At 38.7% G+C, this 14,366-nt stretch overlaps 1 protein-coding gene and 1 pseudogene across 1 annotated transcript in view; one reads left to right on the forward strand and one right to left on the reverse strand.

Annotated features, from left to right (window-relative positions):
• Positions 1–14,366, forward strand: part of SLC49A4 (solute carrier family 49 member 4) — an 80,779-nt gene that overhangs the window by 19,867 nt on the left and 46,546 nt on the right. Inside the window, exon 3 of the mRNA XM_029939447.1 lies at positions 7,445–7,710. Within this exon, the coding sequence (XP_029795307.1) occupies positions 7,445–7,710 (266 nt within the window). The remainder of the gene's footprint in view (positions 1–7,444; positions 7,711–14,366) is intronic.
• LOC115291812 lies at positions 525–1,426 on the reverse strand (annotated as a pseudogene).

Consider the following 14,366-nt stretch of genomic DNA (forward strand, 5'->3'; position numbering starts at 1 on the left):
AATATTCTGATGTCTTAATCTGTTATAAAACAAAAACCACAGCCAGAGGACTTTATAAACAATTAACCACATTTGTCATCATCTTAGGAACCAAGCTGAATGCTATCTAACTTTCCATGTGATAGTAGCCATAAGACGGTTCACGGTGGCCTGGAAAATCAGTTCCTGAAGTTCTTGGTAGCATATACTTGAGTTCAAACCCTTCTTTAAGTACAGGATAAGAAGAATGGAAATTTGCCCCTTACATTAAACCGAACTATTTATCACAGGAAGAAACATTTTACTTGCTGTGAAGTTTGTTCTTTTGAAGGCCAGTAAGATAGTGGTCCAAAGATTAATGTCCAAAAGGCTAAGACAGCTTTACACCCTGGTCTAATGCTTTATATTTTTTCTTTATAAGTGCTTTAATTACATATAGAGGAGAAGAAAATAATATATATGTTTTAATCAGATTAGTTTCAGAACAAATAAAATAACACATTAGAGAAAAAAATTACTTAAAAATAATTGTATTTATATTCCACAATTTGCTCAAATACTGGTTTTCTTATAAACTTTCTACAGGATGATTTTTAAACAAATTCTTCACTTTGTGTCTTGACTATGTACTTATGGAATTTCAGGGAAATAGTTCTGTGTGTTTTTGTAAGCTTAATTTGTACTAAAGGGATGGCAGGTGGTCACATGCAGTCCATGTGGGATTCTAACATGACATTTAGTGAGTTTTCTGACGTGGACCATCCCTTTGACGCTGTAGGTAATGCATCTGTAGAAAGAAGTGATTGTAGATTTGGATTATTGCTCTCTGCATCTTCCAGTTTTTTGTGTTGTCTTCCCAATTAATGTGGACTCTTGTAACCCTGGGGTTAGATGCCAAAATGTTCCTTTGAAGCTTAGAAAAGTCTGGTTTTACTGGCGGATTTTCCCTTAATTCTGTCTCAGTATATTCGTTATTTACATAATAGCCAACTCTAATAAATTCTTGACCTCGATAGGTGCATGTAATTAGTACAACTGTTACACCTACTGCATCTGCGTCTGGAATGAGTCTTGGATTAGGTGCATCAGCCTGAAATACAAACATATGCCTTCCTGCAGGAACAGAGCCCACTAATACAGAGTCTAAAACTTGATCGTATTCTTCACTTTCTGCAGAGCCCACATAGATAGTTTTCCATTCCAAGTCTTCAGACAGGTCCTCGATGCACTCGAGGTGGAACGGGTTGTAGAAAGGAGAAGGGTTATCCAGCACCACTACATTGTTCACCTGAACCTTTGCCATATTTTGAAAAAAACACAAACAATGGGAATGGGGGCTTGTTGCGGCACAATAAAGTCCAGCGCGCGGCCACCTGGGAGAGCGCAGACCCCCGCCCCCCGCCTGCCCGACGTCATGCAGCGGCGACTTGAGAAACTTTTTTTTCCTCTTTTTATTTACACGGGAGCACCCCTAAGCAGTTCTGACACTCACTAGTAGGCAGCACTACTGTCTACCATCTAGTTCTGCTGCTGCTGCTGGTGGAGAAAACTCTAGGTCTTTAATTATCCTCTCAGCCTGCTAGGAAAATGACTTTCTCGCCCGTTTTGCCACCAGGCCTGTGGGGATGAGACAAACTTGGCCTCAGAAGTAGGCAGAAGCTAGGTAGGAGGAAAAAAGGCAAAGGGAAAAAGGCCCGAGGGAAAAGGGGAGATAAGAGCTTTGGGGAAAGGTGAGAGGGGAAAAAACAAGGAATCAGAGGAAACAGGGATGAAGAAAGAGGGCAACACACCTGCCCTTGGCAGATCTGTCACATCTTGGCCTGCAGAATTCAGAGACTTGCATTCCCAACAGTGAGTGTCTACTGGCCACTCTCACGTGTGAAGTTTCAGGTGAGGAGGCAAGAGTTAAAGCCCGTGAGTGACCGAGTCAACCAGTCAACCTCCTGGCGAGCTCCCTTTCTGCGCACGGTTTGTCCCTGGGAGCTACCTGTGTCCAGACTTCTGCCCACCCTTCCTGGGTCTACAGCACTTGAATTGGCTGTGCTTTTACCACCCTCAATGTGGTTTTTTTGTTTTGTTTTGTTTTGTTTTTTAAAGCTTTATTTCTAGAGTATTTGTTAATCGTCTTGGTTTTTGTATCACTGAATTTAAACTTTTTAAAATTTATCAGTGGATCTGATGTATGTGTCTAGGTAATTGAGAGTTTTACAAGGCAAGTAGTGTATTTCAGCAATGCTACTTCTCTGACCCTGAATCAGTCTGTGTTCTACCAGAGAGCACCCACACTTCGTGAGACACTGTGGCAAATTTAGAAGCCATGGTCCTTATCTGTAAGGAACTTTAACTTGCAAAATAAAACTGAAGTGTATAATGATGACGCAGAAAAATTGACATTAAGTTATGGGATCTACTTCCTTTTACTGAAGATTGTGAATCACTTCTCTTGACAGTCAGCCCAGATCAATAGGTATTAATTTCTGAAAGCCAGCTTCTTTCGGAGTGCTAAAAAGCATTAGGACAATCATAGTGAGCTGCATTTACCTTTCAGTATGTGAAGGCAACAGAGACTTTTTGGTCCAGACAATTCGTTTAGGCTGGGTGTTGTTTTCTTGTCACTTTGCCAAGCTTATATACATAATTTTTGTTCTGGCATCTAACAGTTTGTATGGTCTAAGTCCAAATTTCCATTTCCTCACAAGTGTTAGCTTCTTCCTCAACATTCTGCTAAAACAGCTTCTCCTCAGATCATGAATGACCTCCTTGTTGCCAAATCTAATGGTTACATTTCAGATACCAAATGATCTTTCAATTTAATTTGACCTATCAACCACTCATCCTCATCTTTTCAAAACCCGTCTCTCTTTAGTTGCTGTGTTATGTTCTTTCCTCTTTTATTATTTTCTTCCTACCTCTGTAATTGCTTCTTAGTTGTTTTTCTAGACTCATTTCCCTCTATTTAAATAGTATTGGTGGGGTGCCCAGGTGGCCCAGTTGGTTAAGAATCTGACTTCGGGTCAGGTCTTGATCTCATGGTTTGTGGATTCAAGCCCCACATTGGGCTCTGCACTGACAGCTTGGAGCCTTGAGCCTGCTTCAGATTCTGTGTCTCCATGTCTGTCTTTCCCACTCTTCCCCCAAAAAAACATAAAAAAATATTATATATATATACATTGTTATTCACCAGTGTTTATTCCCCAACCCTAACATATAGCTCTTAGCTTTGATCTCTCTCTCTTTTTTTAGTTTCTGACCTATATTCAATCACTTATTGTACATTTTTATAGACTTAAGTATGCCTTCCCAGTATCCCGTCACTTACTAGCCACATCTGTTATATGGCTAAGAACAGTCCCCCAAACCGCCTGTTTTGTATCCCCCCTGTTGCTATGGCCAGTTCTGCTGAAGGGTCTTTGCCCTGGGCTCCTTGCCTCAAAGTTGCCACTCTGACTTTCCTTCAGCTGTATTGTTCCCTATGTGCCGAGGAATCTTTAGGGCCAGGGAGGTGTGCCCCCCTTCTCATCACGTTCTAGCTACACAAGACTCCAGATATGCCTGCAACAAGCCTTTTTCTCACGTCTCTTCTTCCAAGAGTGGACCACAAACTTTGTATGTACTCCTCAGACTCAAGGGGTTGCCAAGGGGCAGCTTTTGGCAAGGCACTAGAGCTTGGAGTCTGACTTTCAGGTCAACATGCATACTTGCGATGATGTTGTCAGATCAGAGCCAGAGGTCAGAAGAGCAGGAAGATATGTGAGGACCTCCATTAGTACTCTTATCACAGGCTTCACAAGCATGAAAGGCGGGACTAATTATTGCCTTATTTTTCTTTATATTCCTGGTACAGTGCTGATAGGTGACACTTAAACTACTCCTAAGAATTCAATGGGCAAGGACTTTAGCTTTTTAATTTCATATTCCCATATGCTTATACCTTCACAACGCCTACCAAATACATATACTCAGTACATGTTTGTTGAACAAGTTAAATACCATAGCTTGTATTGAACCGCTTATAAATTATTTAATCTCCTTTATTGTCATTGTAAAGAGTTGATTGTAATATTTGTATGATTTTAGTCTTGTGGCCACCTTTTTTCAAAAAGAAACCATACCTCTAATTTTACATTACTGTTAGAATGGGAAAACTAGATTTTAGATATAAACTGAATTTTATTTTTAAATATATTTTTAGGGGTGCTTGGGTAGCTCGGTGAGGTGAGCATCTGACTCTTGATTTCAGCCCAGGTCATGAGATTGAACTCCACGTCCATGCTCAGCATGGAGCTTGCTCAAGATTCTCTCTCCCTCTCCCCCGCCCCCTACTTGCACATGTCCTCTCTCTAAAATAAATATATATATAATAAATATATATATTATAAACTAATTTCATAAAATAGAGTAAGTTAATGGTAGGTACAGAAAACAGTGTCAGGCAAACACGAAAATCTTAATATTGCAGGACAACAGTTATTTTACTAACTGCCGTGCCCTGAGGCACTCTAGAATACAAGTGTGAAAAAGAACAGGACATCTCTGCAAAACGTAAAGATGTTGGGAAGAGCAGGGACTGGGTTTCCCTGTCAAGTTTCCCATGAATTCAGAGTTAACCCAAAATCCTGTGTGGGTCCAGTTCTCCTACTGAGTTAATTTGTAAGGAATGCATTTGTGCATTATGACTTCTAATGCAAAATGTATATAATTACTACAATAATTTTTTAAAGTTTGTTTATTTTGAGAGAGAGAATGTGTGCAGAGAAGGAGCAGGGGGGGGGGGGAGAGAAAATCCCAAGCAAACTCTGTGCTGAAGTGCAGGGCTCAAACCCTTAAGCCATGAGATCATGATGTGATCCAAAATCAAGAGTCAGATGCTCAACCAACTGAGCCACTCAGGTGCACCTAGAATAATTTTTAAACACCAAGTTAGCATGTTTTAATTCCCAAGATGATTTTTTGCTATGGCAATTCATGTTTTAGGTTGGTCCCCCCCCAAGTTCAGTGACCTTGTGGATTTACAGTCCTTCCGAAATGTCCCTTGTGCTGATATACCTGCTTTGGATACTATTTTTATCACAAACTCACACCTTCTGTGACTTATGTTTGCTGCTTAAAAAAATAGTCTGTGATTCCAGTGAGAAGTAATACATAGTTAAGGCATGGCAGTAACTTGAGTTTTATGCCTTGATCCTCTCAGGATTCATACTGTTTTATCTTGTTTTGTTTTTTGTTTTAATAGATTGTTTCTTCCATGTTCGCATTCTACTCTTAACATTTTTAGGCATAATAAAATTTACTCATTCCAGCCCTTCTCCTTCTAGATGAGATGAGTCCTTCAGGAACACACCATTAAAGGTATTAAATATCAAAGCAGTTACTCTCTGAGCCATCATGCACTGTCTGTTGTGACATCACGAACCATGAATAAAGCCAGTCAATGATAATTGTTTCAAAGTATTTCTCTGATGAAATTGCTCTGTTATAGCTTGGGATCCACTGGTGTTTGGAGTAGGTATTTGGTTTCATAAACAGTTTAAATTGTTTTTGTCATCTAGAAAATAGTTTCCCGTTCACAAGAAGATTTTTAAATGCCTTCAGTCTTCTTAATTTAGTAGTAGTAATGATGCTTAGAGCTATTTTTGCTTTCAAATAATTTTTCCAACATTTTTGAAAATTTGAGCAGACCTAATTCACATATTTCACTTCCCACTCACTTATGCCTCTACAATAGGGCCCTACCTCTTTCCCATATGCCTGTTTATTATTTCCTTCTATATTCAAAAAATATTTCTCAGTCTCTTAGGTGGCAGTAACTTAAAAATAAAAAGGATTTGGTATCCTCATGGTCGAATTGCAAAACAGAGGGGAAAGTGTCACATGTACATCACATATACTGTTCTTTCCTCTTCCCCTACCTCCCAGGAGAGTTTGACTTGCCTCCTTTTCTTTCATATGCTTTTTGGACTTCTGCCTTCTTTTCTCCTTCAAGGCTACTCTTGAATGTGAATGTATATGTTGGGAATTGGAGGAGCAATGGGAGAAGAGGGTTTGTTTGGCAAGGAATAGTATAGAACACTTAATAGAATATTGAGAAAAGATAATCAAGAGAACAAATGGAATAGAAGCAAGAAACTACTTTTCATTAACCCTTACCATTAAAGCTACAGAGCATTAGAACTGGGAGGGACGTAGTGCTCCTGTGAGTACAGTAGCTTAACCTAACAGATGCTCAGTAAGTGGATATTGAATTTAGACTATCTCGTTTTATGGGAAGTAGAATTGCACAAAGATATATTGCCCAGAACCATTCAACTAGTTAGTTGCAGAGCTGGGCCAGAACCTACATCCTCCAGTTCCTCAACCAGTTCCTTTTCTATTAGAAGATACCATAATGACTTTTTTTCCCCCTCACCTGACACAAGGTAGGCATGAAATGTTTTGTATCATTTTATTACTTTTTTCATCACCCCGCCCCACTATTCTCCCCTTTGGTAACCATCAATTTCTTCTCTGTAAAAGTCTATTTCTTGGTTTGTTTCTTTCTCTCTCTTTTTTTCCTTTACTCATTTGTTTTGTTTCTTAAATTCCACATATGAGTGAGATCATATGGTATTTGTCTATCTCTGATTTCATTTAACATTATACTCTCTAGCTGTATGTATGTTGTTGCAAATGATAAGTTTCATTCTTTTTATGGCTGAGTAATATTCCATTGTACTTTAAAGATTTTTTTTTAATGTTGATTTATTTTCGAGACACAGAGAGAGAGAGATACAGAGCACAAATGGGGGAGGGGCAGAGAGAGGAGACACAGAATCCAAAGCAGACTCCAGGTTCTCAGCTGTCAACACAGAGCCCGATGTGGGACTCGAACTCACAAGCCATGAGATATGACCTGAACCGAAGTCAGATGCTTAACTGACTGAGCCACCCAGTCGCCTCTCCATCATACTGTTTAAATATTTTATTTTAAGAAATGTTGAGTGCATCTGTATTATTTTTTTGAATGGCTGGTGGCATTTACTAGATCTCTTTATAAATGGCACTCTAGTAGAAAGAGTATGGATTTTGGAGTCATACTAGGTCCAAATCTCTGCTTTGCCTGTTAGCACTTGGGCAGGTGTCTTAACCTTTCTAAACAGAGGCTTTAGCATCTCAACAAATAGAGATAATAATAGCTACCACATGGTATTGTTATAACAAATGAAATAAGGTTATTTGGAGTATTTAGTTTGGTATGTGGCATGAATCAGAGGCTTCAGTAAATATTTGTAAAATGAATAAGGGGTAACTAGTACTGTATTTTATCTCCCTCCTGGGGAGTCAACATACTTCACCTGTCGTATGTGTCATATTCTTTACAAACACATATCCTTATTGCCATAGTTAAACTGCAGTTTGGCTAACTTCTTTTTGTGTAGAAATACCCACTTCAACTACCTCGCAACCTTTTAATTTTTTTTAATTCCAGATTAATCCATGGAGGACAGTTGTTAAATGGATTGGCAGGCCCAACGGTAATGAATGCAGCTCCATTCCTGTCCACAACGTGGTTTTCTGCAGACGAACGGGCCACTGCCACAGCCATCGCGTCGATGCTCAGTTATCTTGGTGGAGCATGTGCGTTTTTAGTCGGGCCTCTTGTTGTTCCAGCCCCCAATGGGACGTCACCTCTTCTTGCTTCCGAGACTAGCAGGACCCACATTAAAGATCTCATAGAGATTGTATTGTATGCAGGTATTTTGAAGTTTATTTTCTTCCTGCTCTACTTTGTCTTTTATCCCAGTCATCTTCACTCCACGCTGTGTATTGGATCACTTCCTATGAGGTACTTAGGAGTTCCAAAATAGACATACACACGTGTGCTTTTCTTGTCATAGACTGTGGAGGTGCCTGTTTAAAACTTATCCTTTCTAAGAAGTTATTAAGTTTAAAATGTATTACTGCTGCATGAAAATTTATTCCTTAACTTTACCCTTCCCATCTGTTTACAATTAAGCACTGTACAACACATAGTCTAGTGTGTTTTCTAGGTATCTTATCAGAATATAAAACTATTGGTAGCTGGCAAGCCCATTTTCTCCCTTGCCATTTCCCTGCCCTTCTCTGACCTGGTATACCTAGGTGACCCACAGTTTATTCTCTTCTGCACTTTCTATTCTCTGTATGTTAGGTCTATTATTAAGGTGCATTGACTTTTCTAAAACATTATCTTGGTCCTTTCTTTTTATTTCTAGAGTCAAGTTCTAGACCACTCTTCTATTACGGTCTCCTTAAATACATCTGCCTCCCTGTATGCCTATTTGTTATTTCCTTCTGCATTCAGAAAACTTTTGTAAGTTTTTACTGTATGCTAAGCACTGAGAATTGGTAAGGTCACTGATAAGACAGTTGCAATACAAATAGACATACAGACCCTGAGAGACCTAACTTGCCTGAGTTTGGAGGGAAGTTGAGGAGTTAGGGAGGGCTTCACCAAGACTATGATAATTAAACAAATTTCAGAATTTCATAGGAGTTCACCAAGTTTTCCAGTGAGGTAGAGTATTCCCATATAGAAGGAGTAGCAACTGCAAAGGCAGATATGGTATGAGAGGACTCAATATGTTTGGAGAACTGGACATAATTTCATATGGCTAAAGTAGTGTAAATATGTGTCTTTGGGTGTAGGTAACAAGTGGCAGAAAATGAGGCTAGAGAGATAAGGGGCCATATTATGATTAACTTTGTATTAATTTATTCACTTATTAAGTGAACAAATATATTTTGACCTCCTATATATCTGTCCCTGTGCTAGGCACTGAGGTAGACATGATTCCTGCTCTCACAGAACTTTCAGTGTCCCAGGTAAACAGCTGTAAAATAGGGTGGGAAGTGCTGAAGGCTGACAACTGCTCTGAGACCTCAGAGGAGGAGCACCTAACCTAGATTTTGGAGGTCAAGCAGAGCTTTTTGATGATGTGGTATCTAAATTGGAGCCTGAAGGATGATGGGAAGTTAGCCAAGTACAGTGGGCAGGAGGAAGAATATGCTAGAAAGAGAGAGAGCGAGCCATGGAGGAGACACCCAGTAAGGGTTGAGAGCCTGGTATATTCAAGCAACCCAAAGCCCAGAGTGGCTTAGACTCAGTAGTAGGCCATACCAGCCTTCTAAGCAGGGCTGAAGGGTTTAAAATTCACTGTATTGTAGGCAAAGGCCACACTCTAAAGAACTTTACACTAGAGAATTATGCAGTGATATTTATTTACATTTCAAAATATGATTTAGAGGGAATAAAACAAAAGCAGAGGTTGTGGTATACACTTGATCTTAGCCAAAAGGCTGAGAAGTGATCAAGGGTTGTGGTATATATGAACCATTTAATCAGCGCCTCTCACAGACAACTCCTTTAAAGAAAAAAATTGAAATAAAAAATTTTGTTAATGTTTATTATTTCTGAGAGAGAGAGAGAGAGGGCATGAGCAGGTGCGGGTCAGAGAGAGGGAAACAAAGGATCCAAAGCAGACTTCAGGCTCTGAGCTGTCAGCACAGAGCCTGATGCAGGGCTCAAACTTGAGAACCATGAGATCATGACCTGAGCCAATGCTTAACCCAACTCAACTAGCCAGAGGCCCCAAAAGCTTTTGTGTTTGAAAGGACATCCATCAACAAAGTGCAAAAATTTGGGAATGGGAGAAAATAGTCACAAATCATGTATCTGATAAAGGACTTAGATCCAGAATATATAAAGAACTCTTAAAACTCAACAACAAAAAGACAACCCAATTAGAAAATGGGCAAAGGACTCAAATTTCTCCATAGAAAATATATGTATGGCCAACAAGCCCATGAAAGATGCTTGTCATGGAGGTTAAAGATCACCCTACTAAAGAATGATTGGACTAATCAGGCAATTAGAGAAGAAATTAAAAAATATATGGAAACAAATGAAAATGAAAATACAACAATCCAAACTCTCTAGGATGCAGCAAAGGCAGTCCTGAGAGGAAAATATATTGCAATTCAGGCCTATTTCAAGAAACTAGAAAAAGCACAAATTCAGAATCTAACAGAGCACCTAAAAGAACCAGAATGGGAGCAGCAAGAGCACCTCAAACCCAGCAGAAGAGAAATAATAAAGATCAGGGCAGAAACAAACACTATAGAATCCAAAAAAACAGTTGATCAGATCAATGAAACCAAGAGTTGGTTTTTTGAAAAAATAAACAAAATTGATAAACCTTTAGCCAGGCTTCTCAGAAAGAAAAGAGAGAGCACCCAGATAGACAAAATCATGAATGAAAATGGATCTATTACAACCAATCCCTCAGAAATACAAGCAATTATCAGAGAATACTATAAAAAATTATATGCCAACAAACTGGACAATCAAGAAGAAATGGACAAATTCCTAAACACATACACTACCAAAATTCAAATGGGAAGAGATAGGAAATCTGAACAGATTCATAACCAGTGAAGAAATCAAATCAGTTATCAAAAATTTCCCAACAAATAAGAACCCTGGCCCAGATAACTTCCCTGGAGAATTCTACCAGACATTTCAATCAGAGTTAATACCCATTCTTCTCAATCTATTCCAAAAAATAAAAAGAGAAAGAAAACTGGACTCATTCTACGAAACCAGCATCACTTTGATTCCCAAACCGGACAGAGATCCAAGAAAAAAGAGAGGTATAGGCCAATATCCTTGATGAATACAGATGCAAAAATACTCAACAATAACTAGCAAATCTAATTCAACAGTATATAAAAAAGAATTATCCACCATGATTGATCAATCCTGGGTTACAGGGCTGGTTCATTATTCACAAACCAATCAATGTGATACATCACGTTAACAAAAGGGAAAAAAACCATATCATCCTGTCAATACATGCAGAAAAAGCATTTGACAAAATACAGCATCCTTTCTTAATAAAAATCCTCAATAAAGTTGAGGTAGAAGAAACCTACTTAAACATCATAAAAACCATTTATGAAAAGCCCGCAGCTAATATATCATCCTCAATGGGGAAAAACTGAGAGCTTTCCCCCTGAGATTAGGAACACAAGGATGTCCACTCTCACCACTGTTGTTTAACAGAGTGCTAGAAGTCCGAACATCAGCAATCAGACAACAGGAAATAAAAGGCACCAGAATTGGCAAAGATGAAGTAAAACTTTCACTTTTCGCAGATGACATGATATTCTACGTGGGAAACCTGACAGACTCCACCAGAAGCCGACTAGAACTGATCCATGAATTCAGCAAAGTCGCAGGGTACAAAATCAATATACAGAAAGCAGTTGCATTTTGCATTCACCAATAATGAAGCAACAGAAAGAGCAATAAAGAAACTGATCCCATTCACAATTGCACAAAAAATCATAAAATACCTAGGAATAAACCTAACCAAAGAGGTAAAAGATCTGTATGTTGAAAACTGTAGAAAACCTATGTAGGAAATTTAAGACACAAAGAAATGGAAAAACATTCCATGCTCATGGATCGGAGAAATAAACATTGTTAAAATGTTGTTATTACCCAAAGCAATCTACACATTCAGTGCAATCCTAATCAAAATTGCACCAGCATTCTTCTCAAAGCTAGAACAAACTATCCTAAAATTTGTATGGAAGCCCAAAAGACCCCAAATAGCCAAAGTAATATTGAAGAAGAAAACCAAAATGGAAGACATCACAATCCCAGACTTTAGCCTCTACTACAAAGCTGTCATCATGAAGACAGTATTGTATTGGCACAAAAACAGACACATAGACCAATGGAATAGAATAGAGAACCCAGAACTGGACCCACAAATCTATGGCCAATTAATCTTTGACAAAGCAGGAAAGAGTATCCGATGGAAAAAAGACAGCCTCTTAAATAGGTGGTGCTGGGAGAACTGGACAGCAACATGCAGAAGAATGAAACTAGACCACTTTCTTACACCATACACAAAAATAAACTCAAAATGGCTGAAGGATTTAAATGTGAGACAGGAAACCATCAAAATCCTTGAGGAGAAGGCAGGAAACAGCCTCTTTGACCTCAACCACAGCAATTTCCTACTTGACACATCCCCAAAGGCAAAGGAATCAAGAGCAAAAATGAACTCTTGGGACTTCATCAAGATAAAAAGTTTCTGCACTGCAAAGGAAACAATCAAGAAAACTTAATAGGCAACCGACAGAATGGGAAAAGATAGTTGCAAATGGCATATCAGATAAAGGGCTAGTATCCAAAATCTACAAGGAACTCACCAAACTCCACACCCAAAAAACAAATGACCCAGTGAAGAAATAAGCATAAAACATGAATAGACACTTCTCCAAAGAGGACATCCAGATGGCCAACAGACACATGAAACAGCGCTCAGCATCACTCATCATCAGTCAAATACAAACCAAAACCACACTGAGATACCACCTCACACTGGTCAGAGTGGCTAAAATGAACAAAACAGGAGACTATAGATGCTGGTGAGGATGTGGAGAAATGGGCACCCTCCTGCACTGCTGGTGGGAATGTAAACTGGTGCAGTTGCTACGGAAAATAGTGTGGAGGTTCCTTAAAAAATTAACAATAGAACTCCTCTATGACCCAGCAATAGCCCTGCTAGGGATTTACCCAATGGATATAGAAGTGCTTATACATAGTGGCACATGTACCCCAATGTTCATAGCAGCACTTCCAACAATAACAAATCATGGGAAGAGCCTAAATGTTCATTAACTGACGAATGGATCAAGAAGATGTGGTTTATATATACGATGGAATACTACATGGTAATGAGAAAGTATGAAATCTGGCCAGTTGTAGCAATGGGGATGGAACTCGAGGGTGTGATGCTAAGTGAAATAGGTCAGGCAGAGAAGGACAAATACCATATGTTTTCACTCATAAGTATAACAGGAGAAACTTAACAGAGAACAATAGGGGAGGGAAAGTGGGAAAATAGGAAGAGGGAGGGAGGCAAATAATGAGAGACTCTTGAATACTGAACAAAATGAGGGCTGAAGGGGGAGGAGGACAAGGAAGGGGATGGTGGGCATGGAGGAGGGCACTTGTGGGGATGAGCACTGCGTATTTTATGGAAACCAACTTAACAATAAACTATAAAAAAAAAGATGCTTGTCATCAGTCATTAGGGAAGTACAAATCAAAAGCATAATGAGACATGCTTCACATCCAGCAGGTTGGCTATAATCAATAAAAGAGGATGGGGCACTGGCTGACTCAGGTGGTAGAGTATGTGACTCTTGATCTTGAGGTTGTGAGTTCAAGCCCCACATTGTGCAGGGAGAGTTACTTAAAATCTATTTTAAAAAATGAGAAATAAGTGTTGGTGAAAAAGTAAAGAAATTGGAACCTTTATATATTGCTAGTAAGAGAATAAAATGATGTAATCATATTGGAAACAGTTTGGGCAGTTCTTCAAAGTGTTAAACATGTATTATCATATGATCCAACAATTGCATTTCTAAGTATATACCAAAGTAAAGTAAAACCATATCCATGCAAAGAGTTATACACAAATGTTCATAGTAACATCATTCATAATAGTCAAAAAGTGGAAACAGTCCAAATGTCTATTAACTAAGTGAATAAAAAATGTGCTTTATCCATTCAATGTAATATTATTTGGCAACAGACAAGAATAAAAGTACTGATACATGCTCCAACATACTTGAACCTTGAAAATATGCTAAGTGAATAACACTGGTCACAAAGACCACATGTATGGTATGATTCCATTTATATGAGATGTCCATTATATTCAAATCCATAGAAACTGAAGGATGCGTGAGTAGTTGTCTAGGACTGGGAGATTTAGGGATGGGGAATGATGAAAAAGTTCTAAAATTGACTGTGGTGATGGTTGCACAATTCTGTGAATATATTAAAAATTATATCTCTGAAGCTCTTTACAAAAATGCCAATGGAAAGATGGCCAAAAATACTAGTAGAATATGAACAAAGCAATCCCAGAAGAAGAAATAGTAATGGCCAATAAGTAGGTGGTAGATGCTCATTCACTGTTGCTAATTAAAAGATCTGTAAATTAAAACAATTCATTATCTTCTTATTGCTCCTCAGACTAACAAAGAACAAAGACATCATCTATAGTTAAATTTTTCATAGGACTGTTGTACCTTTTGCTCAGAATATAATAGCCCTAGAATCATAATTACCAACTGGAAGGCCTCTAGAAATCACTTAGTCCAGTCCCCTTTTGACCACAAAGAATAAAGAATTCATTCAAATTACATTAATTAACGGCATAGGCAGGTCTCTACTCCAAGTTTCTTAACTTTTCTTTTGGAGTCGTGCTTTTCTACTAAATTGGACACAACAAAAGTTGGGATTTACACATGCCAAAACTCTGGAGGGAATGATCAGGACTCCA

This window comes from Suricata suricatta, chromosome 5, assembly GCF_006229205.1.
Source record: "Suricata suricatta isolate VVHF042 chromosome 5, meerkat_22Aug2017_6uvM2_HiC, whole genome shotgun sequence".
Taxonomy (NCBI): Eukaryota; Metazoa; Chordata; class Mammalia; order Carnivora; family Herpestidae; genus Suricata; species Suricata suricatta.